This window comes from Lactuca saligna, chromosome 8 (genome assembly GCF_052625555.1).
Source record: "Lactuca saligna cultivar CGN05327 chromosome 8, ASM5262555v1, whole genome shotgun sequence".
Classification (NCBI taxonomy): Eukaryota; Viridiplantae; Streptophyta; class Magnoliopsida; order Asterales; family Asteraceae; genus Lactuca; species Lactuca saligna.
This window is the reverse complement of record NC_136424.1, coordinates 83,013,931-83,029,798: the sequence shown is the minus strand read 5'-3', so window position 1 is coordinate 83,029,798 and position 15,868 is coordinate 83,013,931. Positions and strand designations below refer to the sequence as shown.

The following is a 15,868-nucleotide window of genomic DNA, read 5'->3' as shown; positions in this document are numbered from 1 at the left end:
CTAAATTCTAAACAACTTGACTTTCATTTTCGATATCTTTTTTAATAGTAAATATACTAATATGATGTATGTTAATACATGAAGTATAACAACATATATAATGTACCAGTGTATATATGTATTATTTTATAAACAACGTATACGATTTAATGTATGTCAATTTATATTTTGCATTATTTTATAACACAAAATTCATACATATAATATTAGGATAAATTTTATACATATAATATTGCATAGATTTTAACATAAAAGTTATACATATAATATTGGTTTTATTTTTTGTTTTTTATACTTTTTTTGGGTTTTTTTTTATTTCATAGATTTTTTAATCAACAAATGTTGTTAAATTTTAACAAAAATACATAATTCGCTAAACCATAATACAAGAGGAAAGTTTTGTTGGATTAGTGTCTAAGTCCATAACTATTTTGCTATGTACTTGACCCGATGGTGCATGGTCCTTTTGGGTTGCCTTCACCAAAGCAACTTGATTGGAGAAATAAATAAAGAGAGAAAGGTTATTATGATTTATTAATATGTTATAAGAATAATATATTAAAGGAGAAATCATATTTATTTAATTAATATTGGTCAATAATTAATTGGGAATTAATTTTGTGATCAAGTGTAATTAATTAAACTAGAGGGGCTGATTTGTAATTATGTGATAGTTACAAAATAAGGTAAGGATTATCTTAAATATAGGGTGAACGAATTTGAGGTGATAAGGCCTTAGAATTCGACTATGATAAGGATTCAAGGATTATCTTATGGGTTGCTTTGTGGATAAGCAACTAGATAAGGATAATGACTGAAAACCTATCTCTACACCTATATAAACACCCCTTGGCTCATGAATTCGTGTATCCCTTCCAAAGAAGTCCTAAGGACGAATTCTAACCTCTCTCCTCTCTCTCTTTATACCTTCTCCTCTTGCTCTTGGTGTTTGTAAGCCATTAGAGGAGTGACACTTGTGACTCTAAGCATTCCAAAGTCAATTCAAGGAGGAATTAGGATTGTTATTACTCTATAACAATCAAGGTATGTTCTTAAACCTAATTATATGCTAATGTCAATTTCATATACTAGAATTAGGGTTTATAGTCTTGGATTCAAAGCATGCACAATAGAGAAACCTAGATCCAAGCATTAGGGTTTGTATGAGCACATAGGATGTCTTATGACCAAAACCCATCAGTGGTATCAGAGCCAAGGATGGTTTCAATTGTATTGATGCATTGTATATCTAAAAAAATTCGTTTTTTTGATGTTTTAGAGGCTGGACTCGCCGAGTCCATAGCTGAACTCGCCGAGTCCAGGGTGACTCGACGAGTCCAGGCTTGACTCGACAAGTCAACTCGTCAGATAATGCTTATCTCGGGATTTCTTGCTGTTTTTGCATATGGATAGTTACCTTATCATGTTAGATCAATATTAATCCGATTATATGATATATTTGACTATATTTTCAATCTAAATGAAGATATTTATCAATTAATAAGATAATTGTTTCCTTATAAGATAATTGATTAATTATTTTGAGTAAATTGATAAATTGTTATGCAAGAAATCATTAAACAAATCAAATATGGATAATTATGTAATTAAATTTTAGTTTAGATTATTTGTTATTTGATCCTTGTTGTTATGAAAAGTTTCATATTTTACCCTTTAGGTTTTATAGTTAAAATTTGAACCCAAAGTTTTTGTTTTGAAATTTAAATAATTGAAACCCTAATGTTTTTGAAACGTTTCAAAAATTGCCCTCAAGTTTTGGAATTTAAAGGTTGATTAAAAAGTTTAATTAGGAATGTTAAATTCTAAAACCCTAGTCTTGAAAAGTTCAAATACACCCTTATGGTTTTATTAATTAATTAAGGAGTATAATTAAAAGAGATTTAATAAATCCATAAAATTTTAGGTTAACCATTTAATTGAATTAAAAGTGTAATTGTTAAAGTTAACCACATAGTATTTTAAAAGTGTAAAATGCACCCTATACTATATATAACATTAAAAGTATAACATTATATATATGTATGAGTAAAAGTCAGTCTTACCGTTAGTAGGCCTCATTCACGAAGTTGGTCTATAAGGGGTGTTTAAGGAAATTGCCTATAAAATGGCGATTGAATGGGTATCCACTCTTACCCACCGCACTCTTGACTAGTGGAGGGTCGTTAGCCGAACGGGTAGGATAGGACAAAACCTTCCATTATAAGTATAATGAAATACAAAGTAACTAAATGTTTTTCAAATTCCTAATCTTAGTTACTTAGGAAAAGTGAATTGATGCAATTCCATGAGATTACACTTTGTGCCCTTGCGAAGACGTTAGTGGAGCATGTGTGGTTAACCAGCACACTAAATGGTTCTAAGGAAAGGTAGCAAAGGGTGACTCAATGTTTGTCATAGTTCGGTGGAGCGTGTGTGGTTTACCGGCACATCGAATAGGTGACTGTAACATGTGAGGGCACCATGTAAGTTTGCATGGTTATTCACACCCGCTTTGTGATCCTCGGCATCCCAGTCACAAACAAGAGGGGCATATCGAGATTTAAACATGCCATTGAAAGTTCAATGAATCTCAAAGGATCTAGGAGTTTTCATAGATTTAAAACTTAAATTTCTTTTTCGTTTTTCATGGTGGAAATTAGTGAATCGTCATTCACTTACCTTCAAATATTCTGCAACTAGATTACGGCATCCCTTTTCTAGGTTGTAGCATATTGTGTTGGGTCCTAGCCTTAGTATCTCATTTGGGTGATTTACTAAGGACTCAATCTATCAACTAACTTGAATTTGTTTTCTCCCGTTTTGTAGATGTCAAAGTTCGACAACTATGGTCTTCCCAAATCACGTGGAACAAGCATTCCACATGAAGATGATATTCCACGATTCGATCGAGGAACAAGAAATCATGTTTCACTTACTCTTCCTCCTCCAATTATTCTCCCTAACCCACAAGATTGTAAAATTGAAAGGTTCAATATCACTAAGGCCCTATTGGAAATGAAACATGAAGATGGTAAATCCGTGAGTGCCCACGTTCTAGGAATGAAATCACACATCGATAGGTTGATTATGTTGGGTGTGTCATTTCCCGATGAGTTGGCTGTGAACTGGGTTCTGCAATCACTCCCTAAATCATATAATGAGTTCAAAAGAAAGTATTATATGATGGATCATGACGATTACCTCATTGACCTAACTTACATGCTCATTGCTGCTGAATCAGAAATGATTTGGCGAAGCAATGGAGCATATTTGTTGGGAAAGTCAACCGACCATGCTTCCAAGGACGTTCTAGGAGAACCGACCTGCGTTTGCTGCCAAAAGAAAGGGCATTGGATACAAGTCTGCCCAAAGAGCCTGAAGAGTCCAGAAGATGGGAGAGTCAAAGTGTATGGCTGCGCTTCAGGTAAAATCCACTATCTAACTCCGTTAAGTTCCTATTCATTGATCCTTAATACATGATGTGATAAGATTGCATTTGAATGTTTTGCAGGATCGGTGAAAAGAAAGGAAGTTTGATAAGAGAGCAAGATGAATCTAATCACAAGATATGAATCTTGATCGCATGGACTTGAAGATTGGATTTTGAGCTTAGATAGTTATGATAGAGTTGTTAGAAATTTTCTTTTTACATAGTTTTCAATAGATTTTGCATTGTAAGGACAAATGTTTTTCCGCTGCTTTTATAAATACAATAAATTTTGTTTGACTTATTTATTTATTTGTTTATTCTCTTACAATGAAATCGTTATGAAAATTGATGTTTGGATATTTCTACAACGAATGGATATGATTCTTAGTTATGTTATTTATGGAAATGTCAAGAATTTACCGAATAGGGATAGTTTCTCATCGCCCAAAGTTTCATTTGGACAGAAATTTGGAATAACGCAACTTGGTTGCATGATGAATGAGAAATCTCATATTTGGAAATTAGACCAATTCATTGACAAAGTATCAAGTGAAGGACTAGGAGATCAAGTACACAAAGTTGTGTATTGATCAAGTTCACCATAAGAGTAACAAAGATATTCGTCATGATTTACTAAAGGCTTAGTAAATATGATTACACTTACAAGACTAAGTGTAATTCTGAATTGATTAAAGGGTTTAGATCAATAGTAGAACGAATAAGAAGAATCAAGTAGGCAGAAAGATAAAAGTTTATCCATTCTAACAAGAAGGGAGAGTAGCTTTTATGCTTTATAATGGGTCTTAATGATTAAGAACCATATCTCAATTGATCCTCTAAGTAAGTCTTAGTACAATTGTATGTTTAAGAAGAGGAATCAAGGATTGAAGAAATGGTTAAATCAAGAAGTCTATCATACTTCGTTCCAATAACAAGTATTAAAGTTAAGATTGTGACAATGAGTAAAAAAATATTAAAGGTTTATAACATTCATCAAATGTGGAGAGTTGTGATGTCTTGGATAAGACAAAGAACAACTAGGACCAATTTATGAAGTGTTTTGATAAAAGCTACACTAACTCTTGAATATTTGTTTGTCAAGAAATGTTGATTGACAAGAGAATCTTATATGTCAAGGAGTCAGTGGGAGTCCTAATGGTCTCGAAAAGTTTCAAGAACAAATCAAATAAACCTTATCAATCATCACTAGCACACGAGTTGAGGTTTACAACCTATCGTGTTGAGAATATTTTGATTCTGTGCTGTTCCAACTGAGTTAATTATGCATATGAGTCCTATGAGTTCTCATTTTGAATGCATAAAAGGCAAGGCACCTTGATCAATGAAAGGTACATTGATAGGAAAAAGGTGAGATGCTTAACTACTTGGAAGACGTGGTGGGCAGCTGTGCTACCATAAGGCAAGAAATCAAGATTAAGAAAGTTCGGTCCATATGAATTTGAATTTGTCGTAAACTTTGGTTTTAACAAATTCACATGGATAGAAACACATACACCATTAAAATCTAAGTGTCATAAGATTTCCTCCTTCATGAAAATGATTGTGAGGAAATGCTTTCACTAAGAAAGATTTTAAGAAGATAGTGATATTAAAGTTGCATTCTCGAATTCAATTATGGTTACAGTATCCCTTTCCATGATTTGAATTGTGAGGTTTGGCAATTAGTCTTAATAGTTTAGACACACATATGAACTATCTAAGGCAAAGGTGTATAAGTTCAAGAAGCCTTGATAAAAGATTATCAAAGCACTAAGTATTAGAAACATGGACTTAAGAAATTCAATAGGTATTGTCTTTTTGAAAGTTAAGATGTTTATGAATACATGTTGAAGCTAGTGGGAGCATAAGTGTTATGTTTTATAGTAATCATCATGATAGTGGGAGCATAAAAGTTATGATTGTATGATTATTATGGAAAGTATTGCAAGTTGACAATATTAATTATAGAAAAACAAGAGTTATACCTTGCAAAGTCGTAAGAGTTGTAAAGTTGTTTTGCTATAATTAAGGGAGAGAATATTATGCTTCATTTCAAATCTAAAGGATTAGGTTGTGGAATGTTAATAAATTTAGTCAAAGGTACACTGTGTGTTCTTAAAATTTCGATTATGATTACGGCATTCCTCTTCACAATTCGAATTTTGAGAACATATCAAATAAAACATTGTGCATCGTGTCCCATACGCTTCGGGTATAGGATCGATTGCAAATGCTTTAATGTTTGACCATTCTAAAATTTTCCAAATGTCTAGCGCATTTAGAGGGAAAAGGGACTGGAATCGGTTTTGACTAAAAGAATTAAACAACTATCAAAGAACAATCCAAAGTTCGACGAGGATTGGTTGCTTGTGAGTAGTTGGAAGCATGGTATTGGATGGACCATATTGACATTATGATGAATGGAAAAGATTCTATTAAAAAATGAGTTGTCATATGGAAAGTATGGAAATGTATCTATATTGGGAAGTAAATATTGAAAATCTATGACTAGATTAGAAACTTTTATGCAAAAGGATGTTCAAAGAAATGTACTTTGAGTGAGAGACATCATATCTAAGGAATTGTCTTGTAACAATTTCCGATAGAAGGTTTTGTAATATCATTGGCAATAGTCTTTGTGACTTTGGTGCAGTGACATTACGAAAGAATCATTGCATAGAATGTTAGAATCTAGCATATTCTATAAGTAGCAAGAATTTGATATTTTTTCACTTATGAAAAAGGATTTGGAGTTGTGAAACGAGAATGATTGGAAATGTGTTCAATTTGATCTATTTCACAAAGTAAGAACCGTAGGTAAACATTGTGTGCATGCTAAGAGCATGAGACAAGTGTTATAATTCAAGTAAGAAGTTGATTACCCAAAATGACAAATAATGAGTAATCGATATGGTGATAAATAAAAGGAGTTTTATTTATACTCAAAGGTTTGAGGCCATATGGGATTAGTATTATTATTGTGTTTCACTTTGCATGTTTTGACTTCCAGAATAATTGAGTCTATTAAGAATAATCGAATTGTTCGAACGGGCCACAGTCGTTCATATGTTGGAAGTAGGTATGAATGAAGACTGTCATGAATTGGTGTGTGGATTGTCTAGAAAAGTATTAGACATAAGCAAATGTTTGCTGCAATGTTCATGAGTGCTTACGAATATGATTTGAGCATTGGATTAAACTCACGCTCACTTGGATCACTCCACGAGTGATTGGTGAGACGATAACATCTTATATTCTTGAAACCGAGATGTGTGAGTTGTATCTTGCTAATCGGTTGCACATTGATAATATGTAAATGCACTAGTAACTTGGTGTTATAAAACATATTGTTGTGTGTGATTTGGTTAGTGAATGCAAGCAAGCATTGTATCAAAGTTTATCCGTTCCTTTTATCCAAATAAGGATAAAAGCGATATCTTTGGGCCCCTCGATGGTTTAGTGATGACATACGTAAATGCTCGGCCGGGCTAGGGCTAATTTGATTTGTTCAATTAGTCTGTCGTCGTAAATCAGAAATCGAGAAGTAGTACAAAGAGAATGATTAGAAATCATATCTCATATGATATCTAGAATGGAGGAATATATGATCCCTTATCTAAGGACACGCGCATCTGATAGGATCAGAGTTGACAGCGGCTTTGGAAAGCTACGATTGCAGATCAGGATCTGAAGTCATACGCAGAATAGTTATTAGACTTATCCAAGTGGGAGACTGTTGGATTAGTGTCTAAGTTCATAACTATTTTGGTATGTACTTGACCCGATGGTGCATGGTCCTTTTAGGTTGCCTTCACCAAAGCAACTTGATTGGAGAAATAAATAAAGAGAGAAAGGTTATTATGATTTATTAATATGTTATAAGAATAATATATTAAAGGAGAAATCATATTTGTTTAATTAATATTGGTCAATAATTAATTGGGAATTAATTTTGAAGGATTCAAGGATTATTTTATGGGTTGCTTTGTGGATAAGCAACTAGATAAGGATAATGACTGAAAACCTATCTCTACACCTATATAAACACCCCTTGGCTCATGAATTCGTGTATCCCTTCCAAAGAAGTCCTAAGGACGAATTCTAACCTCTCTCCTCTCTCTTTATACCTTCTCCTCTTGATTTTGGTGTTTGTAAGCCATTAGAGGAGTGACACTTGTGACTCTAAGCATTCCAAAGTCAATTCAAGGAGGAATTAGGATTGTTATTACTCTATAACAATCAAGGTATGTTCTTAAACCTAATTATATGCTAATGTCAATTTCATATACTAGAATTATGGTTTATAGTCTTGGATTCAAAGCATGTATAATAGAGAAACCTAGATCCAAGCATTAGGGTTTGTATGAGCACATAGGATGTCTTATGACCAAAACCCATCAAGTTTGTTCACATTTAGTCATTGAACTTTTTTGAGAAGAAACGAAGTTTCGATTTTGTACACATTTAGTCACTAATTTTTTTTTTTTATTATCTACTTGATATGGAACTATTGAAACTGTTCACATTTTACCCTTATGACCGGTTGTTAGTAAAAGTTTTCAAAAGCTTGATGCCAAACATGTTATAGAATTCCATTCTCACATTTCCACGGTTTAAACTATTAATTTTTTCTAGAATACAATTAAACTTGTTTAATTTTATGGGAATTATTTTTAGTCTCATAATGCTTAGGCTAGACGGAGTTGGTGCGGGAAAGGGTTGAGGGAAGCTTCCCTCACTCCTGCACACCACTCCGTAGGTGAGGGAAAGAACCGCGGATAAAGAGGTTGGGGGAGGGGGTGCCGCACTCTCTCTCCTCACGCTATTGGCCAATTTTTTTTTTCTTTTTATCGTTTTTTAATATTTATAAAATTATATACCTACTATAAAAATATAAAAAATATATTAAAATTAATGGCTTTTAATTCCCTACAAAATGAGTATATATATATATTAAAAAAAAATGAGGGATTGGCTTCTCACCTATTCTTTGGCTTCTATGTGGGGGAAAGGAAAGTGATTGAAAGAAGGGTATGACTCATCGAAAATGAGGAAAGCTTTCCTCACACACCCTCCGGTCTTAGAGATCATCGATTGGTAGCAACAGTTTTTTTCTTTTTTATTTTAAACAAAAAGTTATAAATGCAAAAACTACTTCGGGAGTGTTTGGTTTAGCTTTTCAAGTCCAAAAGTCCTTTTTGAAAAAGAAAAAAAAAATGAAAAGATGTTTGGCAAACTTGTTTTGAAAGTTACTTTTGCAGTTTTTATATAAGGAAAATGAACTTTTTGGAAAAATCTCCAGGTCTTGTCACCAAAAACCTTCCCCGATTGACAGAACGGTCCGCTACTGACACTTGAGAAAGCTGCTTTCAAGGTCTCGTCGCTTCGGTGAATCACTTGAGCCCTGATACATTTTCGGTGCCATGGAGCTAATGATGCCCTTCTTATCTACGAAATTGACCCTTCCTTTCCTTCCCCGCTTTGAGTGAAGTTCCTTCCATCAACAGTTAAGTCATTAGTACCAGAGCCTATTCTTTCAATTGAAGAAATCCTGATTTTTTGTAATTTTTCCAAAAATGACTTTTGGGTTTTTAAAAGCTAAACCAAACACCCCCTTCAAATTTTTATCTTTTACTTTTTAGTTTTTAACTAATTTTATAAATTTAAAACCTAATAACTACTTTTGCCAAACCTCTCCATCTATATATAAAAAATTATAACTTTAAACTTCTATCTACCATATTAGTTTTCAACTATCAACCTCTTTTTTCAAAACATTGTTTATGAAATTTCTAAATGTTTGAAATAAGGGTAATTAAAACTAGACAAGGTATGTTGGTACCGACCAATAGCCCAACAAGATAGTTAATGTCATGTAGCCAATTTAAGCACACTTACATAGTTATTCTGATAATGACTTAAAAGGATAATAAATTTTTTTTTATAATCTATTTGGATAAGATATAAATAATTTTAATAGTTTGATGGTAAATAGATAATTAAAAAAAAATAATAATTAAATATAAACAAAATCAAAAATCCATTACCCTTTCAAATGATTATGCCTTGTTCTTTTTCCATTTGTTCTTTGAAACGATTTTAAGATTATAAATTTCACAGTTACATTTTTTGCTAGAGCAGACATGTTTGTCTTTACTAACAAACCGAAATTAATATTGTTGTATTTTGGGTCTCCCAATTTATTTCACTCATAAATCATAACATACAATTACGTGTATTCGTTTCAAGCGTTACATATATCTTCACTTAAATAGTTCATTTATCAGTCATAACGATTCAATATACCAAAATCAATTTACTTCAAATTTCAAACGACCAATATTTAAACCGAATCACCCACTTTCCCGATCCTTAAATAAACCGGATATGTAACGCTCTTTTCTCCATTCTCGTCTTCTTTCCAAGCATGCCGGAATTCCTCCATCACACCATTATTCAGTAACTCAACGCCCTTCTCTTTCGCCGTTTGGTAAGCCGACCATGACCTAATGTACGTACAGAATTCATCCAAACTCATCATCTTCTTACTTCGAAACTCAAACGGACCTGTGTCATCGCATCCATCCACCGCTTCAAACGGAAATTCGATGCTCCTATACTTGTCATCAACAATTCCTCGCAGCAAATCCCAGTGAGGTTTTGATTCTGAGTAAAACTTGCGGAAAATTGGGTCGAATTCATCATCAATTTCTGGAATAGTGTAGCACCATGCCGCGATAACGCCGTTAGGTTTCTTGAGTATCCATTTCACTTGATCGTAGAAAATGTCGTGGTCGAACCAGTGGAGCGCTTGAGCGACTGTAACTAAATCAACACTTGACTCTGTTCCGATCTTCTTTTCTAATTCAGACATGGAAAGGTTGGGAGATGTACATTCGTAACGAATATTTGGGAGTTTTGGAGCAAATTCTAGTTGTCTGTTGCTTGTATCTGTGCCGATTACGTTCTTGTATACGCTCGCAAGCTACGATCGTCATAAAATTCATTCGTTCATAAAAAATTAGGGTTGATTTCTATTTCCAATCGAACTTCAAAATTATCAATAATTAGTTAACAAACATTCATCCAATAACAGAAATCAGTGATAGGAAGGACTTACGGAGGTGGCTGCCTGACCGCTGCCGGTGCCGACGTCCCAAACGAGGTCATGCTTGGGCGTCTTGGAGACGATGAAATCAAAGAGTTGTTGTGGATAACCTGGTCGAGTCTGCGAGTATTGCTTTGCTTGTTTCAAGAAAAGATTCGCCATTATTCTATCCTCCTTCTGTTTCTCCGCCCTCTGGTTCGCTGCCGGCAACCCAAGTCGACTTGGATGATCTAATGGAACGATGCGATTTGGGGGGTGGTAAATAACCTAGCTATCGTGTTTCATTTAACTAGTAAAATTCGTGTTTGCTTTGACAAATATGAAAAGATATTAACTAAACTAACAAAATTAAATTAACTTTATATAGATTATGACAAATATTAAATCTCATGGGCAGGAAGAACAATATACTTTATTAGCTTTAGACTTTTGATCACATAATATTCACGTTTTGTAAATTTTAGTCCCTTCCGTTTACTGTTTATTACTTTCAATATACAACTTTCACCTTATCAGACTTTAGCCCCCGATATTCTTTTGACCTTCATTTTTCTTTCCGTTGATCCTCTTTCGTTCATGTCTCTCTTCCTCATGTCCTTCTTTTCCGGTTCTTTTTCCACGTGTTCTCCACCTGTCTCGATTACCTCTTTCACTTGAACAACCTATCTATCTATTGATCAGCTATGATTATCTGTCTTCTAATCTATTCCGAAAAAGGGTTGGCTACAAATACACCTTATTTTTTCATTTAGACACTCTATTTGATTTTTAAGGTTTTTTTATTGGTTTAATTTGCATTGTTTTTTGAAAAAGTAAATTATATATAATTTATTATAGGTTAACTTATAATAAAAATTGTTTATAGGGTGTCAGAAAACTGTGATTTTGTTATCCTCGACTATCGGTTCTCGATTTAGGAGAAACCCTAGATGTTATTGTCGAGATTCTGAAAGAATGAATCCTCGATTTAACGGTTTTTTGTCTGCTTGTGTGATGAGGCCAACGCTTACTACAATGAAGGCTGGTCGGAGGGAGTTATCGCCGCAGTCATCCCCAAGGAATCGGTAGTCGATTTCAGTGAAATCCCAGATGTAGTCGTTCAGATTTCATCAGGAAATTCTTCGACTATCTCTACTCTTCACCAGCTCACAACCTTTAAATTCACATTCTAATTTCACAATTTCTACACCAAATCGGCTTTTCCTATATTCGTTTCAGGATGTTTACACTTTTTCTTTATTTTTAGTCTGCAAATCGAGTGTTTCCTTTTCTGTTAGGGTGAATTTTGTTGTTTTAGTGCCCTAGACGCCATCAGAAATTACCAGATAAGTAGGTTATTTTTTTTCACCTTTTTTATCATTTCATTTCGTTTATCATGTTTCAGTTCCATGAAGTTCTTAAATACCTTGGATGTATAGATTTTAGTGCTCTGGATGCCATGAAGAATTATCAAGTAGTTTTTTCAATCTTTTTAATCATTTATTTCGAATTTCACGTTTCAATTCTATGAAGTTCTGCTCAAGCGACAATGGATTGATTTTCAGAAGGATCGCGACTATGAGATAGACTTCGTCAAATTCTCTTGCCTGATGATGTCGTCCGACTGATGAAAAGTAGCACAAGTTCTTTGATTTTTTATTTCAAAGCAGTTGTAAATGTATCATGATTTTTATCGTTTTTTAATAGTTCCATTGGCTTTGTCTATAGTTGTGATTGTCGGTCATTTTTAGGGATTTAATGAGTCAAATGAGAGGCTAACAAAAAAATATACAATCTTCAAACGAGTTTTTGTTCTTCCTGGTATTGGTAACTTTTTTTGACTTTTTCATGTTCTCTTATCTCTATACCTACAAGGAATTTAATCGCTTGCCTCATCATAACCCAAGAACAAGATTCAGTCATACCCCAACCGACATTTGAAATAATACTATAAGCTTTTATCTATAAGAAGATGAGTTCATCAAATTTACTAAAATTAGGTTAGATGCAAAATGGGTTATTTAGTTATTTTACATATGTTTTATAGAACTTGCTTTTAAAATTTTTACACGAGATACTTAGATGAACAATTATTATTTGATATAAAGTGTAGTTATTTTCGGGGTTGTGTTCAGGCAAAATTAGATGTAAGTTGTTAGTTGTTACTAGTAATCGGTAGCTAATAACCGGAAGTTAGAATATGTAACTTGTATTTATATATAAGTGTTCGGAAAAAGTGTTTAATTTGAAGCTACAATATCCATGTGTGACAACTTGGAAAATACGACACCAACCACGGTTAGATTCTAACGTTGTCAAACAACATGTAATAGGACAATCATGTAACCATTCGACATATATAAATAAATATAGACAGAATTGCAAAAATGGTCCCTGTGGTATGCAAAATTTTGGGGTTTTAGTCCAAACCACGAGTTTTTTGGAACCATAGTCCTTTTGGAGTGGTTTCTATGTGGTTTTGGTCCCTGACTTAACTCCCGTTAAGTTGGAACTATTAAGTCCCCTCACGTGTCTCACACGTGAGGGTAATTTCGTCATTTCATATGTCAGGGACCATTTTTGCATAAATGTTTTTTTGAATTAATTGACATTTACCCCTCATTTACTTTCCCCAACACTCGTCAACTCCCCAACTCCCTCCTTGCTTCTGCTCCATTGAACCTGCAAAAAACCCTCGTTGCTTATCCAAACAAGATAATCGACACTACACATATAAGGGCATACGTTTAATACGAAAATGGTGTTCGTAATGTGGCATATCAGACCAAAACGCGAAGTTGTTGATGTATCAACTGTATATGGTAAGCTGCTCTGTTTTCTTTAACTTTTATACTTTGCATTTTCTTATTGATTTAGAACAAAAAAATGCAAAATTTTAACTTTGTTAATATGTATAATTTTGATTTTTAGCTGGTGCACCCACATGGTTTAGTATTAAGCTTCATCACGGTGGGAAATTTACTAAATTACCTGATATAAAGTACATTGGAGGTGAAGTGCGTTATGTTGATTATCTGGACATTGATGAGTTTTCTGTGCATGAACTTGATGCCATAATGCTTGACCTAGGTTACCCAGACCCACGGAATTCTGAATTCGCTGATGAATCCCCAGTTATATACTACCATTTTAGGATACCCAATGGTGACTTTCAATTTGGTCTTAGAGCTTTAGGGAATGATCAGGATGTGATCAACCTTTCTAAATACATTGCACATAACAAGATGATTGAGGTGTACACAGAGCATGGAAAGACAAATTTATTGACTTACTTCATGTCACCAAATGCAAAGGGTAAAGTTGTCATTGAGGAATTACCAGAAAATGATGATCAAGGGGCTGAAGTTGAGGGTCAAGTTCATGCAGATTCTCCAATGAAAAATGTGAACCATGGTAATGGTGAGCCTATTGATGAGTTCATGTCTCTGATTCTTTTTGGGAGTAAGAATGATAGTTTCTCACCAGAGTATAGAAGGGGTAGGGTTGGGAATTCCAAAATAGGTGAAAGTTCTTGTAGCAAAAGGCTTAATTTAGATTATATTGATGAGGTTGTTCACATTTCAAAGGAAAAGAATGATGATCTGGATGGTTCAACTAATGTTCAGGAGGCAGCAACTTGTGTTCATATTGATGAGATGGATGGTGTTAGGGAGGCTGCAAATGTTGTTCAAGAGGCATCAACTTTTGATGAAGAAGGCTACAACACCCCCCCTGTTAATAATGCTGATGAACAATTGAATGAGTTATTTGATAACCTTATGGAAAATTTGATTGGGAGTGATGATGATAATGCAGAGTATGAAGGGGATGGAGAATCTGAAGAGGGTAATCAAGAGTATGAAGAGGATGATGAATCTCAAGAAAGTGATCCAAATTTTGAAGAGTATGATGAATCTGAAAATAGTGATCCAGAGTATGAAGAAGATGAGAGACAAATAGAAGATGAAGATCATATGGATGACATAATGGATGTTGACAACAATATACAGGATGTGGATGTGGACATGGGAGACTTCACTCTCAATGTTGAAAGTGATGTTGAAGGTTCTTGTATAAATGTTGTTCATGGGCATGAACCTGAAGATATGGAAGTGATTAACAATGAGGAATTTGAATCTTTGGATGAAGGATCCGACCAAGACAGAGAGAGAAGAGCTCTTATCAAGAATTTGAGAAAAGAAAAAAGGTGCAGCCTTGGGGTAGTACATAAACAATCTTTTTCAGTTGGAGATAAATTTAATAGTAAAAAAGAATTAAAGGAGGCAATTGATCTGCATGCACTAGAATCAAGAAGGAATCTTTTCTTTAAAAAAAATGACAATGTAAGGCTTAGGGCACAGTGTAGAGGTGTTGTACCTGTCACCAATAAAGGCCAAGTGGGTAGTCAAGCTACCACTTCAAAAAGAAAGGGTAAAGAATTAAAGACACAAAAAGTAACATGTGGTTGGTACATTCATGCATCTAGGTCAAATCCTGAATCCGACTGGTTTATAAGGACCTTAAACCAAACTCACACATGTTTGCAAACAAGGAAACTCAGGGCTTGTACTGCTTCTTTAATCAGCAAGAAAATCTTTGATCAAGTTGAGACGAATCCAGATATACCTTTGAGAGCTATACAAGATCACTTTCAAAAGACCTACCAAGTGGGTGTTAGTATGGACAAGGTGTTCAGGGCAAAGGATAAGGCAAGAAAGCATGTAACTGGTGACTACACAAAGCAGTATGAACTGTTGAGGGACTATGTTCTCGAACTTCAAGCCACCAACCCAGTCACCACAGTGAAAATAGATGTATGTTCTGAGCCTAACCCTGATTCCCCAACTAGGCAGTTTAGAAGAATTTATGTGTGCTTGGGTCCACTGAAAAAAGGGTTCAAGGCATGCCTTAGGGACTTATTAGGTTTTGATGGTGCCTTCATGAAAGGACCATTCCCTGGGCAAGTCCTTTCAGCAGTTGGTCTTGATTCCAATAATGGAATTTACCCATTAGCATATGGGATTATTGAGTCTGAAAACACAGAAAGCTGGAAATGGTTTTTAGATAACCTTGGGGATGACTTGGACCTTGGAAGAAACTCAAATTTTACTTTCATAAGTGACAGGCAAAAGGTAAAGTTGGAAGTAGTTTTTATACATTTGGTCATTTAAAGTGTGGTTGTAAGTTAATTCTAATGATTGAAAATTAATTTTTGCAGGGTTTACATACTGCAGTTGAGCAAATTTTTCCCAATGCTGAGCATAGATATTGTATCAGACATACTCATGACAATATGAGGAAAAAATGGAGGCAAACAGAGTACAGGGACCACTTATGGAGGTGTGCATCAA

General features: G+C 34.2%; 1 protein-coding gene across 1 annotated transcript; it reads right to left on the bottom strand.

The window, feature by feature from the left end:
* Window positions 1–9,600: 9,600 nt before the first annotated feature.
* Window positions 9,601–10,858, bottom strand: LOC145008023 (S-adenosyl-L-methionine-dependent methyltransferases superfamily protein). The gene is made up of 2 exons (XM_078966636.1): window positions 10,551–10,858; window positions 9,601–10,415 (listed from the first exon to the last, which is right to left on the bottom strand). The coding sequence occupies exons 1-2, from the start codon at window positions 10,698–10,700 to the stop codon at window positions 9,774–9,776; spliced, it is 792 nt and encodes a 263-aa protein (XP_078822762.1). The 5' UTR covers window positions 10,701–10,858; the 3' UTR covers window positions 9,601–9,773.
* Between the last annotated feature and the right edge of the window lie 5,010 nt (window positions 10,859–15,868).